This window comes from Podarcis bocagei (genome assembly GCF_964188305.1).
Source record: "Podarcis bocagei genome assembly, chromosome: 7".
Taxonomy (NCBI): domain Eukaryota; kingdom Metazoa; phylum Chordata; class Lepidosauria; order Squamata; family Lacertidae; genus Podarcis; species Podarcis bocagei.
Window position 1 is genome coordinate 92,028,743 of NC_138132.1, and position 23,349 is coordinate 92,052,091.

General features: G+C 45.1%; 1 protein-coding gene across 5 annotated transcripts in view; it reads right to left on the bottom strand.

Annotated features, from left to right (window-relative positions):
* FAM178B (family with sequence similarity 178 member B) overlaps positions 1-23,349 on the bottom strand; it is a 227,882-nt gene that overhangs the window by 186,992 nt on the left and 17,541 nt on the right. For 4 of the 5 annotated variants that reach the window (XR_014009894.1, XM_081200923.1, XM_081200921.1 and 1 more), the window contains 2 exons: positions 21,919-22,041; positions 1,474-1,629 (listed from right to left, as the gene is read on the bottom strand). Coding sequence is in view for 4 of the 5 variants with exons in the window: in XM_081200923.1 (XP_081057049.1) it covers positions 1,474-1,629; positions 21,919-22,041 (279 nt within the window). In the remaining variant the exon portion in view is untranslated. The remainder of the gene's footprint in view (positions 1-1,473; positions 1,630-21,918; positions 22,042-23,349) is intronic. The other variant, XM_081200924.1, reaches the window with a different exon arrangement.

Consider the following 23,349-nt stretch of genomic DNA (forward strand, 5'->3'; position numbering starts at 1 on the left):
AAAATAAAAAAATTCCTTCCAGTAGCACCTTAAAGACCAACTAAGTTAGTTCTTGGTATGAGCTTTCGTGTGCATGCACACTTCTTCAGATACACTGAAACAGAAGTTGCCAGATCCTTCTATATAGTGAGAAGGTGGGGAGGGGTATTAGGATGATTCAGTCAAGGAAGTTCCAGGCTCATGTCCCCAAGATCCACAGGTGATCTTCCTCCAGCTTCTACTTCCACAATAAGCATGTCGGGATCTGTGGGGATGCTCACTCTTGAGGAGGGGCGAAGGTCTGAGCAAAGGAAGGGTGGGCATTTCTGGTTCCCAAGGCAAGGCATCTTTGGGGGAGGTCAACGTGTGGATTCAGGACCATGGCTAGTGCTCCTGCAACTGAGGCCTTACATCCACGTTGTCTCAGCAAGGTCCTGCAGCCATAGGCTGAGCTTTATATCAAAGCTAGGGAGTCACTTACTGAAGGACCCGCCCTACTGCCTCCTGATCAGCCACAGGACCAGCATTGACATCTGCAGCCATGGGCTCCTTCGGGATAATGGGGTTCCCAGCTGTGAGGGTCTTTCCAAAGGGCTCTCTTGGTCCCCCAAGGAGTCTGTGTGTCTCTTTGGGGGGTTGGGGGAATGAAGGCAGGCTCTGATGTCCGTAGACCGACACGGGGGGAGGGCCAGGTAATGAATCCATTTCCTCTTTGGAGTGGCAGTGACTAGAGGACTCTAACTCCAAGGAGTCCTGGATCAAGGCCATGGCGAAATCTTCAGTACCATACCAATGTATACTGCTCCCCAGAGGTGGATTCAGAAATAGAATCCCCTGAATTTTGCAAGAGCGGACTAAGGGACTGGCCTAGTTCTCACTGAGGTGATCAACTTGTGCCTGAGTTACACCATTTCAGACTGCAGGCAGAAGGATAATATGATGGAAGCCACACTGAGAGCCAGTGTGGTGTAGTGGTTAAGAGCGGTAGTCTCGTAATCTGGGGAACCAGGTTTGTGTCTCCGCTCCTCCACATGCAACTGCTGGGTGACCTTGGGCCAGTTACACTTCTCTGAAGTCTCTCAGCCCCACTCACCTCACAGAGTGTTTGTTGTGGGGGAGGAAGGGAAAGGAGAATGTTAGCCGCTTTGAGACTCCTTCGGGTAGTGATAAAGCAGGATATCAAATCCAAACTCTTCTCTTCTTCTTTTTCTCTTTGGGAAGGGTTGGGTGGGAATCCCTGCACACAGAAAGCTAGCATGTCAAAGAGAAGTCTAGGCAGGATCTCTTCTCCCTGGCATACTCTTTTTAATAGAGAGGAGCATTCAGCTATTCACTGACCTTCAGGCTGAAATGGTACAGACCAGGGACAGGTTTGACCCTCTCAGTGAACACCAGACCTACATCAACCGGCCTCCTGCACCCTCTGGCCTGAAGCCGTGACTTCCTTGAGGCCCACAATATAGTCTTTACCTTCCAGTTGAACAGAGAACTCACCCAAAGAAATATCTTTCTAGCTGATTCTGTGGTTTCAGCCGAACAGTGTCAAGAGTCAAAGCCTTCCTCAGGTAGGGAGGCAACACGAAGATGCATTCGCCGGGATGAACAGCTGGGATTGTGGCCTGGCTGACAAGGAACTGCTCCAGGAGGAACCTGGGAAGAGGAGGAAAACCAGCCTTTTAGAAACAGCTGCAAGAAGGAAATAATTACACTGGCTTTCAAATGGGAAACTGTGAGGCAGGAACATAGGAAGCTGGCTTGTACTGACTCAGATCCTGGAGGAGAGAGCTATCGGCAGCTACCAGCCATGATGACTCGGCTCCCAAATACCACTTGCTGGAAACCACGAGAGGAGAGAGGGCTGCTCTTGGGCTCCGGTTCTGCTCCCTGGTTTCCCACAGGCACCTGGTTGGCCACTGTCAGAACAGGATGCTGGGCTAGAGGGGCCATGGGCCTGATCCTGCAGGCTCTTCTTAGGCTCTTGTGTCCCTCGAGCACAGCACTCTATGCTGGTAGCAGGTCTCCAGGGTTTCAGGCTTTCCCAGAGACCCCTTCCCAGCTGCGGCTGGAGATGCGGGGATCAAACCTGGGTGTCTGTATGCTCATCAGGTGCTCTGCCACTGAGCTCCAAGGCACAGGGTCACGGATACAGGACGCCTCTCCTCACCTGCACAGAGGCGTAGGAAGGGGGTGGCAGTGGGGCAGGCCGCCCTGGGTGTCAACCCTGAGGGGGGTGACAAAATTATCAACAATTACCGCCCTCCCCTCCAAGAGGTAGGCAGGGTTTGCAACCTGGCGCGGGGCTTCCCAGGTCCCTGATGCCACCCTCCTTGCCTTGGGGTCTTCGCCCTGCCCCCAACCCAACTGGCCAATTGGCTGCAGGAAAGGAAAGGGCTGGTGCTGCTCAGCCCAGTCTCATTTTGTTCCCCTCCAGACCGACTTCCCAGTCTGCTGCAGCGGCCTGCTGAGGCCGAGGACACTGCCTATCCCCTGCGCCCCCTTTGGGCCCTGATCCCCCTCCGAGAAGCCCCTGCTGCCTCCGAAAGTGGACAATGGCACAGCCCCATTTTGCCCACACGTGGCACTGGGAGGAGCAGCACAGCGCTGCCCTGGGCGCTTGGCAGGCTGGCCTCCCCTTTGCCCCCCATCTCCCCTCCGTGTAGGTAGCATTTATTATTCCAAAAATGAAACCTTCATCCGGTTGTAAAAATTAAGATTATACCAGCAAGAATGAGTCTTTCTGTAAAAAAAAAAAGTGATTTAAATTGAGTCTTACTGACTAGTGATTTAAATTGTGGTCTAAATTGTGATTTAAATCAAATCCACCCTGCTCACCCAGCTTTGGAAACGTAGCACAAAGGGCTGTGTTGTGCTTTGGCATACCCTGTAATAGTCAATAAACCTGACAAAAAGGAGATTTGTTGGTGGTTTGTCTCGTCCAGCCTCCTAGTGTTCAGCCTATTCTGGAACAGGTTACACCACCCTGGCCTAAAGGGGTCAGGTTTGTAAGCTGAGAGTGCTCTTGGATCTGGCATTGTCACTGGAGGACCAAGTGGCCTCCATGATTAACAGCATTAAAAAACAAAACAAAAAAACCCAGTTTATGCAAAGAAATCAACTGCAATTCTTATCTGGACAGAGAGAGCCAGAAACCCCACATGAGTCCATTGATTTAATTTCCTCCCCCTTCAATTATGTGTTTTCAAGAGACGTGGGAATACATTTTTTATGAGTAGCAAAGATGTGCCTCTCTAATACAACAGCCTACACTTAATAAAAAGTGTCCCCCCCCCCAACTTCCTTATCCCTCCTTCTTGGCTTGGGTTCTGCCGACTTCTTAAAGAGACAGCCAATGGCAACACACAGAGTGCAGTTAGGATGAGTGAAAGTTAGGTTTCAGGGTTTTGCAAAGTGTACACTGGGAAATGTAAGGCTGGGGTGGGTTTTGGAAATGCATGTTTCAGGCAGGTGTGCTCTTCAGATAAGAGCCACAATAGGCTGCAGCATCCCTGCCCTGAGTTTTCTACTGCACACTACATGCAAGGGGACATGGTTCCATTTTACAGCCATTGCCAATGAGGCTTGGCTGGAGCTCACTCTAGGAGACTATGGCTAAACAAAAGTATGGTCCAGTAGTGCTTAGAGTGAAGGGCTAGGACTGGCCGAGAGACCAGAATTCAAATCCCCATTCAGCCAAGAAATTTACTGGGTGACCTTGGGCAGGCCTCTCACTCTCAGTCTAAGCTGCCTCACAAGGTTGATGTTGTAAGGATAAAATGCTCAGCCAAGAGTTATCTTAGGTCCACTGTGAGCCAAGCTCGGCTCTCTGGCTTAGCCATCTTGTCAACTGAAAACCAAGTAGCGAAAGGAACTGATTTTGACGATGCAATTTCAAAATTTGCAGAGAACAAAATTAGGGGGGAAATGGTTTTAAGTGCTTGTGCTCACCATGTTAAGTAAATAAACCAGAAAATAACACTTGCAACTGTAAGCATCTTATTTTTCCTTCCTTTAATAATTTCAATGTGGGGGGGGGGGGACACAAGAAATTTTCTGCACCAGGTACTACTTGCTACGCCATTGCATCTGCCTTGCCCGGCACATCCTTAAAAGAAGAGCTGGATGGTGGCCATGAATGTTTAAGCAACTCAAAAAGATCAAAGGCTGCAAATTCTAGTTCGGAGGGGGATTCCTTTTGGGTATGGAAACATCAGAAGAGGCTTAATGCAGTCAGGCCATTGGTCCATCAAGCACAGCTTTTCCAACACTGACTGGAAACCATTCCCAGCCTTACCTGGAGATGCCAGGAATTCAACCTGCAACCTTCTGCATGCCAAGCAGATGCTCCGCTGCTGAGGAGCTATCATCTGTTTATCTGCCTGCCCGCCTGCCTGCCTGCAAGCCACTCTGGGAGTATAAATGCTTTAAACAAATTGCTTGGGTGTCCCTTGCCCTCGTCTAGATTCTAAGCCAGCAGGCAGAGTTTGTTGGCATGTAGTAACAATGATCCATACGAAAACTGTGACCAGAATGCCCTCCCTGATTGGCTTTTGGCAAGCCTCAGGGCTCCATCGGTAAAAGCAGATGCATTGAACTGAGCGTATTTTCCGGCAAGTAAATCCCACTGAAAACAACAGATTTTTTTTCCAAGCAAGTGTAGCAAGGCTTAAAAGCTCTAGGCAAAGCAATGATATGATACAGCTAAAAAGACCAAACAATTTTGCTCGGGTTCGCTTTCCCATTAGCCTAAAGTGCTGACCAGCATTTCTCTGGCTGGAATTCTGGAGAAAATGAGGAAGATTAACAGCAAACCACTGGATTGATTTCTCCTTTAATCTCTGGCCCCAGCAGGGCTCCTGAACTGAAGAGTTTTGAAGCAACACTTACAAGAGAAGTAGGACAATGACTGCATGCAGAAAACAACTCCACTGACAGGTTGCAATTGCAGATCTGTGCCGGTGCAATAAACTACCAGATACAGGGGGCCTCGCTTAGAAGGAGAACTGTGGCTCTAAGCGAGGGACCCTGCGGCCTTCCCTCTCCAATCCTGTGCAGAGCCAAAACAGAGGAGGCGGGGAAGAAGGTTTGGTGGAGGGGCGAGCATGGGGCCAGCCCCACCATTAAGCACCATTAAATCTCTCTCCCAGGACTCTTCCATTCCCATGGGGAGGTCCAGTCGCAGATCTTCCACGTCATGTCAAGTCTGGCTCTTGGGCACCAAAATAAAGTCTTGGGTGCCCAAGCAAATGGTCAGAGGAATGGATGGATGGAGCAGGTGTTAGAACTGGGAAGACCCAGCTTGACATGAGTGGAGCTCATATGTTTCCTGTTCAGCAACCTGGCAGTTGAACAGACTTCAAGGAGCCCTCAAAAGCAGCTTCAGAACACATTGCGGTGGTCTAACATGGATATGCAGGAATTTGCAGACTTTTGGAAACCAGATTTGGAGAAGGAAGAATTTAAGATAGTGAGTGCCTTCAGGCTTGGAAGAGGGGGGAAGAAGAACAGGGTGAGAGACTGTTTGATTACCCTCCGAACAAAAGAGGAGAGAGACAAAATCTTGAGTCTGCACTTTCAGAAGACCTTGGAAATACATCAGTCAAGAGTGCAGATATTTAAAGACATTCTGAAACATCTTCTGGACCTTAGGTCCAATTACGGAGATTTGGTCGCCCTGCTGAGGAGCAACAGAATTATTTTTAGGTGGGAATTTCCCCAAGGCCTATCTTTTAGCTTTAAAGGAAGAAAGATAAAAATAAGATCAGTGACAAAGAAAGATTTTTGAAAGATCATGGAGAAGATCTGCAGAAAGAACCTGGAGAAGAGCCAAGAGCACCAGAAAGAGGAATACTAGACATAGCAAGACTACCTTTTGGATTGGACTGCCTAGAGAAAGTGATACCACCGACAGAACAAGAACAAACACTTGGCGCAGTTGGAGGAAAAGCAAAGTAACTACATCATGGCCCTGAAACTATTAAGCTGGAATACTAATGGTCTCAACTCCCCCCAAAAAGGAAAAGAATCTTTCATTTATTAAAAAAGGAACAATTGGACTTGATTTGCTTACAGGAAACACATGTGATAAGGCTACATAGAAAAGTAATGATCAACAAAAGACTGGGTCAAGAGTTTATCTCATCGGACAAAGTAAAAAAAAGAGGAGTAGCGATTTATGCAAAGGAGAGCTTATCACCGAAATTTATTTTTAAAGATGACCAAGGAAGATTTGTGGCAATTGAAATTCAAATACAAGGAGAGAAATTTCTGACAGTAGGAGTTTATGCACCAAATGAGGGAAAATCAGAATTCTTTAAAAAGTTGCATGAGACCTTGATGGACTATTTGGATTACAATGTGATCTTGATGGGGGATATGGATGGAGTGGTATCTACAAATATGGACAAGGCACAAAGACAGGTTGTTACTAAGGATGGTAGATTACCGAAAACCTTTTTCGAGATGACTGACAATTTGGATTTAGTTGACATTTGGAGAATAAAGAACCCCTTGGGTAGAGAGGGAACTTTCTTTTCTGAAACCAAAATGACATGGACAAGAATTGACCAAATATGGGTAACTAGAGGAATGGCCCCAAAGATAAGAAAAGTGGAAATTAGCCCAAAAACCTGCTCCGACCATAATGCTGTGAAGATGGAGATGAAATTAACACCAATTGGCTCTTTCAGATGGAGGATGAACGACACCTTGTTTAGGGATGAAGAAGTGACTAAGAAGGCCCAAAAAACCTTGAGAGACTATTTCGAGATAAATATGAATACTACTGTTGAAAAAAGAGTAATCTGGGATGCAAGTAAAGCGGTTATGAGAGGGTTTCTGATACAACAGAATGCAATAAAGACGAGAACCCAAAATGAGAAGAAAGATAAAATTTTGGAGAAAATAAAGGAAAGTGAGAAGAAATTGAGAGCAAAACCAAAGTCACAAGAGATTTTGAGAGAAATAAAGTTACATCAAGTACAATATATGAAAATGATGAATCAGGAAATAGAATGGAAAATTAAACTGATGAGACAAAAGACATTTGAGTCAGCTAATAAATGTAGGAAACTGTTGGCCTGGCAAATGAAAAAAAAACAAAAACTCAACACTATTATAAATTTAGAAGAGGAAGGAAAGAATATACAGAACCCAGTCGAGATTAGAAATTGTTTCCAGAGGTACTTTAAACAATTATATACACAAGGGCCACAGAAAGAAATTGATATAGATCGATTCTTGAAAATAAATGGATTACAAAAAATCTCTCAAGAAAATTAATGTTGAATTATAAAATAACTGAACAGGAGGTAGAAGGTGCCATTCAGAATATGCAATTAGGTAAATCTCCAGGACCAGATGGACTGACTTCTAGATATTACAGATCTTTAAAAGAATGGTTAGTACAACCTTTAAAGGGAGTCTGTAATGAAATACTGGAAGGGAAAAGGGCACCAGAGTCGTGGAAGGAAGCGTATATCACACTTATACCGAAAACAGAGACTGATGAGATGCAGCTCAAGAACTACCACCCCATATCACTGCTTAATGTAGATTATAAAATTTTTGCAGATATTTTGGCTAAAAGACTAAAAAAAGTATTAGTGGAAGAGATTCATAAAGACCAAGCAGGTTTTCTCCCGGGTAGACACTTGTCTGATAAGATGAGAAACATAATTAACATTTTAGAAAAATTACAAGTGAATATTAATACCAAGGCAGTTTTGATATTTGTGGACGTGGAGAAAGCTTTTGACAATATTTCCTGGAGTTTTATGAAGAAGAACCTACAGGGGATGGGGGCTGGTCAAGGTTTTGGAAATGGTATAAGTGCAATTTATTCTGAACAAAAGGCCAAATTAATTGTTAATAATGTGGTGACGGAGGAATTTAAGATAGAAAAAGGGACACGACAAGGGTGCCCAATTTCCCCATTGCTTTTTATATCGGTCCTGGAGGTCCTTTTGAATATGATTAGAAGGGACCAATTGGTTAAGGGTATACAGGTCGGAGCTAAACAGTACAAATTGAGAGCATTTGCAGATGACTTAGTATTGACATTACAGGAGCCAGAATCTAGTACTAAAAGAGCTTTGGAACTGATTCAAGAATTTGGTCAGGTTGCAGGATTTAAGCTGAATAAGTTAAAAACAAAGGTTCTAGAGAAGAATTTAACAGCGATTGAAAGAGAGAGGTTTCAGAAGGAGACAGGCTTAACAGTGACTAAGAAAGTGAAATACCTGGGGATTAATATGACAGCTAAAAATGGGAATTTATTTAAAGATAACTATGAAAAATGCTGGACGGAAGTGAAAAAAGATTAAGAAATTTGGTCAAATTTGAAGCTTTCATTGCTAGGTCGTATTGCTGCGATAAAGATGAATGTATTGCCTAGAATGTTGTTTTTGTTTCAAACATTGCAAATTTTGGATAAAATGGATTGTTTCAAGAAGCGGCAGAGAGACATTTCTAGATTTGTCTGGCAGGGCAAGAAGCCTAGAATAAAATTTAAAATACTAACGGATGCAAAGGAAAGAGGTGGATTTGCCCTGCCAGACCTTAAACTTTATTATGAATCAGCAGCTCTTTGCTGTCTGAAAGAATGGCTGCTTCTTGAAAACACAGACATTTTGGATTTGGAAGGTTTCAACAATGTATTTGGGTGGCATGCTTATTTGTGGTATGATAAGGTCAAAGCACATAAAGCATTTAAAAACCATATTGTCAGAAGAGCATTGTTTAATGTCTGGATAAGATATAAGGACCTACTTGAAAATAAACCCCCAAGGTGGTTGTCACCGATGGAAGCGAAGGCTCAGAAAAAGCTCAATATGGAGGCCAAATGGCCGAAATATTGGGAAATTTTGGAACAAGAGGGATATAAATTGAAATTGCAGAGCTTTGAAAAACTAAAAAACTAAAAAACATCAGATAATGGAGGCATACAATTTGGACAAGAAAATTGGCTTCCAGGTGGAAAAATCAAAATTGGAAACAGAACTGTTAGACCCCAAAACCAAAATTCTGTCAAAGATGTATAACTTGCTGTTGAAATGGAATACTCAGGATGAAACGGTGAAATCTGCTATGATTAAATGGGCACAAGATGTTGGACATAACATAATGATGGCTGACAGGAAACAGTTATGGACCACAGGTATGAAGTTCACGGCATGTAATGTCTTAAGAGAGAATATTATGAAAATGATATACAGGTGGTACATGACACCAGTCAAGCTTGCAAAAATCTATCATCTGCCCGATAATAAATGTTGGAAATGTAAAGAAACTGAAGGTACATTCTTTCACCTTTGGTGGACGTGCCCAAGGATTATGGCTTTCTGGGAGGTGATCTATAATGAAATAAAAAAGGTATTTAAATATACCTTTCTGAAGAAACCAGAGGCCTTTCTCCTGGGCATGGTTGGCCAATCGGTGCTAAAGAAGGATAGAACTTTCTTTATGTATGCTACAACAGCAGCAAGAATACTAATTTGAAAAGTATTGGAAGACACAAGATCTACCCACCCTGGAAGAATGGCAGATGAAGGTGATGGACTATATGGAACTGGTGAAAATGACCGGCAGAATCCGAGACCAGGGAGAAGAGTTGGTGGAAGAAGATTGGAAGAAATTTAAAGACTGTTTACAGAAATATGGCAAAATTAATGAATGTTAGAATGATGTCGGAATGAAGTTAAGTGGTTTTTAGCAGCAATATTATAAAGGAATATGTAAAAATGGATTGTTAACAGGTGATAATCTAAAGTTATAATATATTAAGATAAAGGATTCAAAACGACCTTGACAGATTAGAAAACTGGGCCAAAACAAACAAGATGAATTTTAACAGGGAGAAATGTAAAGTATTGCACTTGGGCAAAAAAAATGAGAGGCACAAATACAAGATGGGTGACACCTGGCTTGAGAGCAGTACATGTGAAAAGGATCTAGGAGTCTTGGTTGACCACAAACTTGACATGAGCCAACAGTGTGACGCGGCAGCTAAAAAAGCCAATGCAATTCTGGGCTGCATCAATAGGAGTATAGCATCTAGATCAAGGGAAGTAATAGTGCCACTGTATTCTGCTCTGGTCAGACCTCACCTGGAGTACTGTGTCCAGTTCTGGGCACCACAATTCAAGAAGGACACTGACAAACTGGAACGTGTCCAGAGGAGGGCAACCAAAATGGTCAAAGGCCTGGAAATGATGCCTTATGAGGAATGGCTAAGGGAGCTGGGCATGTTTAGCCTGGAGAAGAGGAGGTTAAGGGGTGATATGATAGCCATGTTCAAATATATAAAAGGATGTCATACAGAGGAGGGAGAAAGGTTGTTTTCTGCTGCTCCAGAGAGGCGGACACGGAGCAATGGATCCAAACTACTGTGGCATCTGAATATAGACTGCATTTTTAATCAAGGCATATATTGGCTTATATCTTGATCAGGTTCCTAAATTAAATGGGCTTAGATTTTCAAATGTTATGCCAGGCTGAAGACCAACTGCCTAAGTACTTTGGCAAGATGTTTATCCCCCTTGATTTATAGCAGAAAACAATTCTCAAAGTCGTAAAAAGCTGGAATTACAGGCTGAAGAACAAGGTTACACAGACCAAACATAAATAAAACCGTTAAACTTGAGCCACAGGACAAAAGGCCAAGAGCACATGGAAAAGAAAGCAACTGGCTGGAGAAGGGGGGGAGTGTTAAACTGAAGAGGCTTCTTTTGAAACTGCTTTTTTTACTGAGTTCCCTTTTCTACTTTACAAAGACCTTATTCCTTTTAAGAGGCTACCTGTGTTGTGTATTAAGTGTATTGGCATAGATGTAATTATGCAAAGGATTTAACAAATGCTAAATTCTTATTTCATATAATTGTAAGAGTTGTATTTTGAAATTAAGTCAGCCACCAGTCTAGCCCCCCTGCCAGACAAGGAGACGCCATCCAAGCAGTCTTGATATATAAGTTGTCAGGCCTTTGTTTAGAAACCTTCAAATGAAGGAGATCTTTCAATGTTGATGTGAAACTCAAGATCCTTGACATATGTTTAAGATAAAAATTTAAAATTATTAACCATCTGTTTTGGAGGGCAAGGAAGGCAAGAGGTGAGCTGGTAATTAAGATTCCTTGTTGAGACACATGTAAGATATATTACTACTTATTTGTCATTTATAGATGTAACAATATATAGCTCTTTGTGTTCCATATAAGGACAGGAGGATATGGGTGTATCTTAGAATTGGTTATAGCAATCAGCCAATAGGAAATTCAACCAGGCTGATTGAACAGAGGCAGCCACAGGAGGAGCAAAGGGGGGTGGATTAAGGAAATATAAGTGCTGGCCATAATGGCAGGAGGCCAGGCCAGAGCTTGGTAACCATATACCACTGTGCCTCTCATTTATTTGTCTGACAAATAAATTATTATTTTAATTTCTCTGTTGCTGCGTTGAATATTTCATTCCAGCTAAGCGTTAACCACAAGCAGGGTGCTACATTTTATGGTGCCTGCGACTCGGATCAGTGGTCTGCTGGAACGCAGCCCCTTCGCCTCACTGGGCGGGGTACAAGAGAGAAGACAACTGATTGCCTACCCAGCGCGCACTGGGAAAAATTTTTTCCAGGGGAACGCAGCAGTCTCGTCTGTCTGATACCCTGCCCACCGACGGCGACGGACCGGGGGGGGGGACCAGAGAAATAAACAGGGAACCAGCTAAGGGTAAGTGCACTAAGGGGTTTTGGCCCTCCAATTAATTGGGAGGAAGAGAAGTCCTGATCAAACTTCTGCGTCTCAGTAAAGGGGAACTGAGTACGCTAGGTGGCTGGGTACATCAGATGGTGATCTGGTGTAGGGAAAAGGGAAGATTGGGAGGTAGAGTATGGTTGAAGTATCTAGCGCATTGCATGTGTGAGAAAGTACAATGTGTAGCTGACCTAAGGGTGGAGTGAGTACTACTTCGTTTCCCAGTAAGGTGTGTGTGTGAGTGACTGAGTGGATACTTCACAGGGCCATACAATGGGAGTTGGGGGTTCAAAGGGGGGAAATACACCTTTTGAATGTATGTTAAATAATTTTAAGAAAGCCTTCTCAGGGGCATATGGAGTCAAACTGACGCCAGAGCGCCTGAGAACGTTATGTGAATTAGAGTGGCCGAAGCAAAATACTGAATGGCCATCTCAAGGAACCTTTGATATAAATTTAGTAAGCAAACTTTGGTCTAACATCGCCAAAGAAACTGGAGGGTGCCCAGAACAATTTTCATATATAGATTCCTGGCTGAGCACATTAAATAAAAATCCTCCATGGATAAGGGAATGCAAAGTCCAACGATGCAAATTATTGGCTGTAAAAGCCGAAGCTAGGAAAGGAATCTTGCCAAATAAACTCAAACCCATTTTTGAGGGACCAGAGGAAGAGGTGTTTCCACCTCCACCCTATGCTCCACATCGAAGGGAGCCTAATTCAAACCCTCCACCAGTTGTAACCCCAAGGCAAGAAAGTGGAATGAATAATGGGGCTGGAGTCACAGAACTTGATTCCTTGATAGATTATGATAAATATCTTCAGGAGGCATTGGAGTTCTATAATGAAGCCCAAGCAGAAGTGGTTATTCCACCTGTGAGTCCCAGTAGAACTCCATCTACAGTCTCCTTTAGTGGAACAACTAATTGCCCACCCCAAACTCCTGTACATCCAAGTCCTAGAGAATTATTACAGAAGTTACAGGGAGACCTTGATCGGTCAGCAAGCAATACAGCCAGGCGTATAAAGCTGCTAAAAGAACGCCTTGGGACAAATACCATCCCCTATGATTTGAGGCCCCTAGAGCAAAGCGAAGAGAAAGGTCACGTAGTAGCCCCTCTCAGAAGAGTATTTGATGCACTTGAGGAGCCTGTGCTGGTTAATGGGCAACCTGGACCACGGCCACCTCGAACTTCGATCCTCCAGTACATTCCATTCACAACTACGGATCTGATGAATTGGAAAACACCCCATCTTCCGCAGAAAAACCTCAGGCTATGATGGACTTGGTGACTTCAATAGTAAATACTCATAGTCCTACTTGGACAGGTTGTCGCCAGCTCCTGAATACTCTCTTCACCACTGAGGAAAGGAGAGACATAATTGAAAAGGCACAGATATATTTGCGTGAGCAAACCAGAGTGGGAAATATTTATAATATTGACCGTCATCTCCAGGACAACTTTCCCTTGGAAGATCCTAATTGGGATCCAAACAATGCAATTCACCTGGCCAGGCTTACCACCTACCGCCAGACGCTTGCGCAAGGTATCTGCAGGGCATGCCAGAAGCCCACTAATATGTCTAAAGTCTCAGGAGGGTAGACGTGTTACCCATAACACTGTTTCGTGTTCGGTGCACACCCACAAAAAGACTTAAGTTGTCACCTTTTGAGCTCCTGTATGGGAGGCCGCCCTCCTTTGTTCAGGATATTCCAACTGACCTCAAACAAATAGGAGACCATGCGACACAGGGACAAGTGCAATCTCTCTCCCGTGTTTTTGTCTCTCTCCCGTGTTTGTTTTTTTTTTTTTTTATCTTAACAGGTGGGCCCTCGAGCGCACGCCGTGCAGCATTGCCGTGCCGATTCATCAGCTCCAGGCTGGCATAGCATATGGGTGAAAGAGTGGAAACGTGATCTACTTGCACCTAAGTGGCGTGGACCTTACACCGTCTTGCTCTCTACTCCAACAGCGGTGAAGGTAGCTGAGGTGACCCCCTGGATTCATCACTCCCGTTTGAAGAAGTCCGAAGGCAGTTGGACGTGCAAAGGTGACCCCTCTAATCCTTTAAAACTGACTCTCTCCAAAAACCCCTGTATCTAGCCCTACGGGGAACGGGCTAGGTCACGGGCAACATTAGACGACCGGCCTGCTGCAGCCACAACCGGGAAGCTGGCTGACCTGCGCACGCCTGAAGCTTGAGGAGCGTCTGAACCAGCGACTGTGAGCGGGAAGATTCTCTTATACAATTGATTGACTGCCCCCTTGTGGAACAATTATCAGAGATATTACACATTGGGGATCCTTGGGATATATGTTTTGGTCTTGGTGGTTCCCCATTTCTGTCACTGAGGGAATTATATTGGGACTAATAGTTTTATGCTATCACAATAAGGTAATCTTTTGTGGAAGGAATGCATATGCTAGACATCAACATGATTTTATTATTAATCTTGATCCCTTGGGAAGGGGAAGGGTCCTTGAATCTGACCAAACTTGCTAAATATGGATTCCGCTATGACCACAATATGTGGGTAGGTTTAGCTGAAATGGTAGCCAATGTTGCAAATAGGACCAATTGCCTTGTTTGCTCTCTTGGGCCAGATGATTCAGAGGGAGGTATGCCCTTATTACCGATACCATTAAATGCTATTGGTATGGTAAGCGAAATGCCACACCAAACAGAAGTACAGAATTTCCCCGGATGGAACTCAACTAAACCATTACGAGTTATACCTGTACAAGGGGAATTCTGTGTACATAAATCATCAGATGCAGCTGATTCTACCATGATAGGCTCTTCTCATTGTCACTATACTTGGGATTATATTAAGAATAGTCATACCTGGGCACACGGTACTACCTATCGAACTCGGAATACCTTGCCCTGTGCACCTCCTTTTATTCATGCATGGAAAGTGGTATGGAACATAACTGTGACAGAGAAAGGCAATCTAACATACTGCACTGTGAACTCTATACCCCTTTTGATATTTCGCCTTATGCACTCCACATACCAAAACCCTCAGACCCGATGGTTGTGGTGGATATGTGGAGAATGGGCATACAAGAAACTCCCTTCCAAATGGAGTGGGACTTGTTTCCTGGGATGGGTATTACCACCAATGTGGATTATGCCCACTAGTTCAGCTAAGCGAACACGAAGAAACGCTGATATTTCTCATATAGCAGGAGGAAGTACCCAAAGTTGGAGCGGTACTGATGATTGGCCGCCAGAGCGCATAATAGCCTATTATGATCCTGCCTCCTGGAATCCTGGTGAGCTCATACAAGGGGCACGGGATCCTATTTATAATCTAAACAGAATAATTCGATTGCAAGCAGTAGTGGAACTTGTAACCAATGTAACGGCCCAGAGTTTGAGACTTATTGCATAACAGCTGGATGAAAGTAGAGCCACCATTTTGCAGCTGAAAATGGGAATGGATTATGTACTTGCCAAGCAGGGAGGCCTATGTGGAGTCTTGAACTTGACAGGGAATGCCTGTTGCTTTAACATTTCAGATAATGGTGAGGCAATCCGTGTGTTGGCTACAAAGATGGAGAATATAGCACATGTCCCAGTACAAACATGGGAAGGATGGGATATGGGATGGCTCATTAACTGGTTACCTAATGTCACAGGACTCAAAGGGATATTATTGTCTTGCTTGTTTTTCTTGACGGTAGTAGTGATGGTTTTATGTATGATGCCATGTATCATCTCATGTTTTAGAAGTACAATTAGCAAGATGATTTCGAATGAAACTCTACCTCATATCATGGCCCTATACACAGCTTTAACTCAGGAATATGATGAAGATCAAGCAATCAAGGACACTTGGTACCAAGGTCCTTGAGCTTGAAAGGGGGGAATGTGGCATCTGAATATAGACTGCATTTTTAATCAAGGCATATATTGGCTTATATCTTGATCAGGTTCCTAAATTAAATGGGCTTAGATTTTCAAATGTTATGCCAGGCTGAAGACCAACTGCCTAAGTACTTTGGCAAGATGTTTATCCCCCTTGATTTATAGCAGAAAACAATTCTCAAAGTCGTAAAAAGCTGGAATTACAGGCTGAAGAACAAGGTTACACAGACCAAACATAAATAAAACCGTTAAACTTGAGCCACAGGACAAAAGGCCAAGAGCACATGGAAAAGAAAGCAACTGGCTGGAGAAGGGGGGGAGTGTTAAACTGAAGAGGCTTCTTTTGAAACTGCTTTTTTTACTGAGTTCCCTTTTCTACTTTACAAAGACCTTATTCCTTTTAAGAGGCTACCTGTGTTGTGTATTAAGTGTATTGGCATAGATGTAATTAAGGATTTAACAAATGCTAAATTCTTATTTCATATAATTGTAAGAGTTGTATTTTGAAATTAAGTCAGCCACCAGTCTAGCCCCCCTGCCAGACAAGGAGACGCCATCCAAGCAGTCTTGATATATAAGTTGTCAGGCCTTTGTTTAGAAACCTTCAAATGAAGGAGATCTTTCAATGTTGATGTGAAACTCAAGATCCTTGACATATGTTTAAGATAAAAATTTAAAATTATTAACCATCTGTTTTGGAGGGCAAGGAAGGCAAGAGGTGAGCTGGTAATTAAGATTCCTTGTTGAGACACATGTAAGATATATTACTACTTATTTGTCATTTATAGATGTAACAATATATAGCTCTTTGTGTTCCATATAAGGACAGGAGGATATGGGTGTATCTTAGAATTGGTTATAGCAATCAGCCAATAGGAAATTCAACCAGGCTGATTGAACAGAGGCAGCCACAGGAGGAGCAAAGGGGGGTGGATTAAGGAAATATAAGTGCTGGCCATAATGGCAGGAGGCCAGGCCAGAGCTTGGTAACCATATACCACTGTGCCTCTCATTTATTTGTCTGACAAATAAATTATTATTTTAATTTCTCTGTTGCTGCGTTGAATATTTCATTCCAGCTAAGCGTTAACCACAAGCAGGGTGCTACACTACAAGAAAGAAAATTCCACCTAAACATTAGGAAGAACTTCCTGACAGTAAGAGCTGTTCGACAGTGGAATTTGCTGCCAAGGAGTGTGGTGGAGTCTCCTACTTTGGAGGTCTTTAAGCAGAGGCTTGACAACCATATGTCAGGAGTGCTCTGATGGTGTTTCCTGCTTGGCAGGGGGTTGGACTCGATGGCCCTTGTGGTCTCTTCCAACTCTATGATTCTATGATTCTATGAAAGGATTAAGATAAAAACAAAGAGGGAAAGGATTTACTGAATTAACTAATTGAACTGGAATACAAAAAAGGGAGGTGTGAGGTCAGGGAAACAAGCAAACGAAAGACAAGATATGGAAAGATTGATTTGTTTTTAACTGTTTTTATTTTTCTGTACTTTGTATTTTCTTTTTTCTTTTTTTCTTTTTCTTATTTTTGTAACATTTTGAAACTTTAATAAATATCTTAAAACAAAACAAAACATAGAATCATAGAATCATAGAGTTGGAAGAGACCACAAGGGCCATCGAGTCCAACCCCCTGCCAAGCAGAAAACACCATCAGAGCACTCCTGACATATGGTTGTCAAGCCTCTGCTTAAAGACCTCCAAAGAAGGAGACTCCACCACACTCCTTGGCAGCAAATTCCACTGTCAAACAGCTCTTACTGTCAGGATAAGCATGGACAATTGCGCTCAGTTATCCTTGTCTATCCTGGCCCAGATGAGGGATAAAGGAAGAAGGCTCCTGATTTCATCTCTGTCTTGGGGCACGCGACACAAACGGGCCTGTCCGTCTCATATTCAGCACTGTCCCCTGTTCCCATGACACGACTCCAGGGATTGGGGGGGGGAGGAAGGGAACACCCCACTTTCAAAGTAGTGAAGCAGCTGCCTCTGAACTTTCCACAGTCATGCTTTGTGGGTGGAAATTTGGGTGCAACTCAGCTTGCAGAAACGGGGTTGCATGAGGTTAAAACCAGATAGAGCAAGAGGCCTCCAGATTCCCAGGCTACTCCTATATCTTCTGCCTCTGTGTTGACCTCCCTAGCTTTTAAAATTTAGATGGATATGTCTTAGGAGGCATCCTGTTTGCAACTTCCACCTCCTGACACCTCTCTCAGACCTCAAGATGAGAGGCCATCCTGGATCCCTCCTCTGAGAACAGAGGCAGCAAAGCATGGCTGACTTTCACTTCTCTAGATCAGTTAGCTTGGTTACAACTGGAAACTTTTCTATGCAGGTCTTTTACTTCCTACGATAAACAACTATTGTTTCCCTATGATTGCGACAGGTAAAGTCACCTTCCTAGCAAAATTCACAAAGCACAGTCTGGCATCTTTCCGCAGGGCCTGCAAGACAGAGCTGTTCCATCAGGCCTTTGGTCAGGGCGCAGCCTGACTCCCTCCTCTGGCAATCTGCACAGAATTTTGCTTAATGGTTGCCATCAATTTGATTTTAATTAATTTTTATAATGAAATATTTTTAGAATGTTGGATTATTTGATTGTTGTTAGCCGCCCTGAGCCCGGCTTCGGCTGGGGAGGGCGGGATATAAATAAAATTTATTATTTATTATTATTATTATTATTGTGTGCCCAAGTTCCGTAGCACCCCCATTCATTCCCACTGGAAAGTCCTCTGCAGTGGGAAACACTAAACCTGCTCAGTGCTGGCAGCCTCTGCCCTTGCCCCCCCCCCCATGGAGAAAAACTCTGGAGCTCAACTCTGCAGGCCCTAAACCCCAGCAAGCACTCCTGCTGCACTGACCTCTAGCAGCAAGCCCACCCCCACATTGTTGCTTAGTCGTCTTAGTCGTGTTTGACTCTCGGTGACCCCATGACCCCAAGAGCATGCCTTGGAAACTCTCACTTTCTTCTCAAAGCTTCTCCTTTTTTTATGTCCATGGAGTTTTCCTGGCAAAATACTGGAGTGGTTTGCCAGTTCCTTCTCCAGGTGGATCACATTTAGTCTAAACTCTCGACTATGACCTGTCCGTCTTTTGTGGCCCTGGCGCACAGCTTCTCTGAGTTATTCAAGCCCCTTCGCCATGACAAGGCAGGATCCATGAAGGGGCATCCCCACCTATCCACCCACAAAAGGACAGGGAGGGGCCACAGCTCTGTGACAGAGATCATGCGCTGCAGGCAGAAGGTCCCAGGTTGAAATCCGGGTGCCTCCGGAGAGGGCTGGGGGTGACGGACGCCCCAGAGAGCCACAGCCTGTCAGTGTGGTGCCAGCACAGAGCCAGGTGGACCAAGGGTGCTTGCAGATTGGGAGTCTATGATCAAAGCCCTCCAAAACCCCAGAGGCTTCACCACCAAGGAATCCTCCAGAAAAGCACCACTAGCTGCCACAGGAATTAACACGCAAAAGCCTGGGAGAGGAGAAATGTCCTCAGCTGGTGCCGCAAATAAAGGCAAACCTCCCTGAGGAGAACTATTCCAGAAGAGGGGGTTCTCCTGAAAAGAAGAGGGGGTTCTTGTCTTGCTCCCCCAGCCAAAAGGAAAAATCCTGGGAACTGCAGTTTATTCCCTACAGAGATACAATTCCCAGCACTCTTAACAAACCACAGTTCCCAGAATTATTTGAGGGAAGCCATGTGTTTTAAGTGTGCTTTAAACATTTGACATCTTCCTGTCTTGCTAGCAGCAGGCAACAGCAAAGATTTCTCATTGCCTGAGGCACGGAAGCGCCTCTGCCAGTCAGAGTAGACAGCACTGGGTTAGGCGGAGAAATAGCCAGACCTAGTAGAGAGCTCCTAAGACCTTCCACTCCTCACAGGTCCCTCCTTTGTCATCCAACTCTTTTTAAATTATTGTTTTGAGGAAACGGCTACTGCATTCAGCATTCTGCATCTCACTGCATTCTGTGGGAATGGCAGCCACTCTCATCCCACAAGCGGTTAATCGCTTTTGATCTCAGGAACTGCGAATTCCTGCCTTCCCCCCACTTTTTCTTTGACTGCAGCCTGACAGACTAATAACTCTTCTGCCAGGTCTCTGGATAATTGCCCACCTCCCTTGCTGGGATAATGAGCGACAACCACCGATGCAGAGACATTTGTTCCCCCCAAAGAGACATCGAGATTGGACTACTGCTGCAGTGCCAAGAGCTGGGTGGGGGGCTGGCACACCCGCCTTGCTGCCATGGCTCCTAGGGGATCACTCCCCAGGCTCAATCAAGCAGCCTGCCTGGCAAAGGGCAACTGCAAAGCTGAGTGGGCACCAGGATGGGTTGCTTTAGGATGGCACCCAATGGCTCCTGAAAGAGGGTACAGAGGGGCCCATAAACCTGGTTCCCCACATTTCCCCCCCCCCCAGTTCAGCTCCTACCATCAAGCGGGGGGTTGTGTGCCTGCATTCTTTGCAATTGTTGTCTAAACTCGATTTGCAGCAATGCAACATGAAAGGAACTGAAGCCTTCAGCTCAGTGGAAGAGAGTGTGTTTTGTTTTGCATACAGAAGGCAAAACCCCCAGCATCCACCCAGAAAAGACTTCTGCCTGAGGTCAGCAATCCAAGCAGAGTGTGTTTCATGTGTGTCAACGGCAGAAAGGCCTGGTCTCGATTATCCAGCGGCAGGTGAAGCTATGAAGGCCAGCAGTTAGCAGCAGGGCTGGGAAAGAAAGGCCTCTGCCTGGGACATAATGGGGCCGGCCAAGGTCTGAAAAAGAATTGGGCCCATTTCAGTGGCCATCTTGAATATCAAAGCCAAAGATGGAGGACAGAGGTTGAATCCGTCACTCCGTGCACAAAATGCTCAAGACTCTTCCAGAGCGAAATGGGAAAGTGGGATCTGAAAGCCCCTTCCCACCAGAATGCCCTGCAAGGGAAGAGAGGGGCCTTCAGCCACTGCCCTCTGATTTTGCCCCCCGTCAGAACTAATGGAGCCAATCATTCCTATGGGGGCAGGAAAACAACTTCATAGGAGGAGAAATGGAGGGTGTGGACAGAAAGCCTTTCTCTGCAAATGTGGCCCCCAAAGCTTCTTTGGGCTCCTCCGGGTGACCTATTTAATCAGCACTCATCCTGACTTGCTCACACAAAGCTTACATGGAAGTTAGACAACAGGTCCCTCCAGGCACCTTTTCATTTTGAACTTAGTAGGATTTGGGGCAGCTGTGCACATCCCCCTTTCAAAGCTGTTTGCCCCTGCAAAAAAATTGGGGCGGACATACTGCTTTGCTTCCAGCTGTGTCTCACAGTTTCCTGCTGATTTCCTGTTAACTTTTTATATGTCAATTTTTTGTCCTGCTTCTGCTGTGCTGCAGTGCAAGAGCGACCCCTCCAGACATCCACAATGCAGTAACACTGGGGAAACATCGCAGGGCAACTAAGGAAGCCTAGGTTTGCCACTGAGTCTTTCCTTTTTTCCAAACAGGAGTTTGACCTTTGGGCGAGCATTCAACCCCTGGCCCAAGATATACAGGCCCACTGGTGCAAACTCCTGGGGACCCCGGCACCCACAAAATTTTTGCTGTGGGTGCCCAGCTTCCTTTTCAGCTCTGGCTGTGTTCACATGAGCCGCTTACAGTACAGTGAAGTTGCTGCCCTCCTGCTGCCCCCCAATGATGGGCCAAGGATGTCTCTACCATATGAGGAGGTGAACACATCTTGGCTAGAAACAAATAAAGAACAGCTTAAGGACTCCAGTTGCTGCAAAGCTGGTTTGAGAAATAATGTCAAGCAGCAGTATTTTGTAACAAAGTACAGTATACATATGCATTCAGGGTAATGTTCTTGTGTGAACACAGATTAAAAACCCAGAACAGTCCATGGAGTGCACAGTAAAACAGGAATGTGAAGACAGCCAGAGCCTCTGAGTTCTGTACGTTCTGGGTAGTATATTCCTTCTCATGTTATACTTAGACCATGGGGCCCATTGAGCTCTGCACTGCCTACACTGACTGGCAGCCGCTCTCCAGGGTTTCAGGCAGGGGAGCTCTCCCTTTCCTATCTGGAGAGGCCAGGGATTGAACTGGGAACCTTCGGTCTGCAAGCCAGATGCTCTGTGGGCCCCTGCAGCAGCATCTGCTCTCACTATCGACTTTCAACAGTCTGCTCGTCTTGTCTTATCTTTCCGCAGTCATCGAGCTAGTCCTCAGAAGATGCTGCCCAACACCTGAAGTGCTCAAGGCGCCAAAACCAGGGCCACCCTTCTCTAAGCGCTGAGCCCTTCCCACTCCCTGCTGCCCAGCTGCAGAAGGGGGGCTCATTACCTGCGGGCCTCAGGAGGCAAGGCTGCATTCTCTTCCGTTGCCGCCACCAAACTGAACGAGTTGGAGAGCAGCAGTTTCTCCCCCAGGCTTCTTTCCAGCTCCTCATCCGCACAGGGTTGTTCCCTAGAAAGCCACAGCAGCAGCATGAGAACAGGGGCAGCGGGCAGAGGATTGAGTGGGATATGTGGGCTTCATAAGGATCAGTGGAGCAGCTTTGCCCCAGCTGCCAACCTCCAGTCCTGATGGCCTGCTTTTTTATTATTACATTTATATCACACCTTTTCTCCAAAGAGCTCAAGGAGGGATACATTGTTCTCCTCCCAACAACCCTGTGAGATGGCTAAGCTAAGAGACGGTGGCTGGCCCAAGGTCACCCAGGGAGCTTCATGACCAAGTAGGGATCTGAACTCTGGTCCCCCAGGCCATAGTCCAATACTCTAACCGTCACACCACTGGCTCTCAACTACAGCTTCCATCAGCCCCAGGCTAGCATGGCAATAGCATGCTGATGGGAGTTGTGGTCCAAAACATCCAGACTGGAGGCCTCAGCTTAGGGAAGGCTGAAGCTGGAGGGCTTGGGTGGTGCCATGGTGAGAGTGCTGGAGTGGCCATGGCCAAAGGCCCTGACGAATGCGGGGGGTGGGGGGACGCCTTTTAAATCTACCTCAGCACAGATGATGGAGAACTTGCTCATAGCTGATATAGGCACCCACTTCCTTTAAGCAAAATAACCAAAAAACCTCAACACTCTATTGGATAAACTGCTATGTAACTGATTCATTTAGTCATATGTGGTGATGCTGTGCTTCTTCTTTTTGGATAAAGGTGTTTCATGAGGCAAGCCTCACTGCAGAACAGACTCTTCCTTGATCCCAAATTGCCCATTTATCCTGCTCTGTGGCCACCCAAGAGCACCCCATCACCCACCCAATGACTGCAGCAAAACTAACCATTGTCAAGTACAGGAAAACATTGAACACAAACTTGTTTGGGTCTCAACTTTGGGATTTAATTCTGATAGACAAATTAGTAACCCATGTTTCTAGAAAAATGGATGGGCAAGAAATTTGACACTTTTTATTAAAATTGGTATAAATTTATTAACTGGTATAAAATTGGTATATATTTATTAGAGGGAATTACTTGAGGGGGGTGTTTCTGTTGTGATTCTAGATTCTCAGTTCTCTTTCTCTGCTGTTTTCAGGATGTTTTTAAAAAGTAGTGGGAGAATCCAACTTCAAAATCCCTCTAGCCAAACTGGCTAGCAACTTTGGGCTCCACAGCGCAAGATGTGGCTTGGCTCACTATCATGAACCAGCCAGAGCTATTTTCTTAACAGGTGCCACCTTCCGGCTGTGCACATCTTCGACTGTGACACAACGAGCAGACAGTACAGATTACCAACGACAGGATGCGCGGAAAGCAATGCTG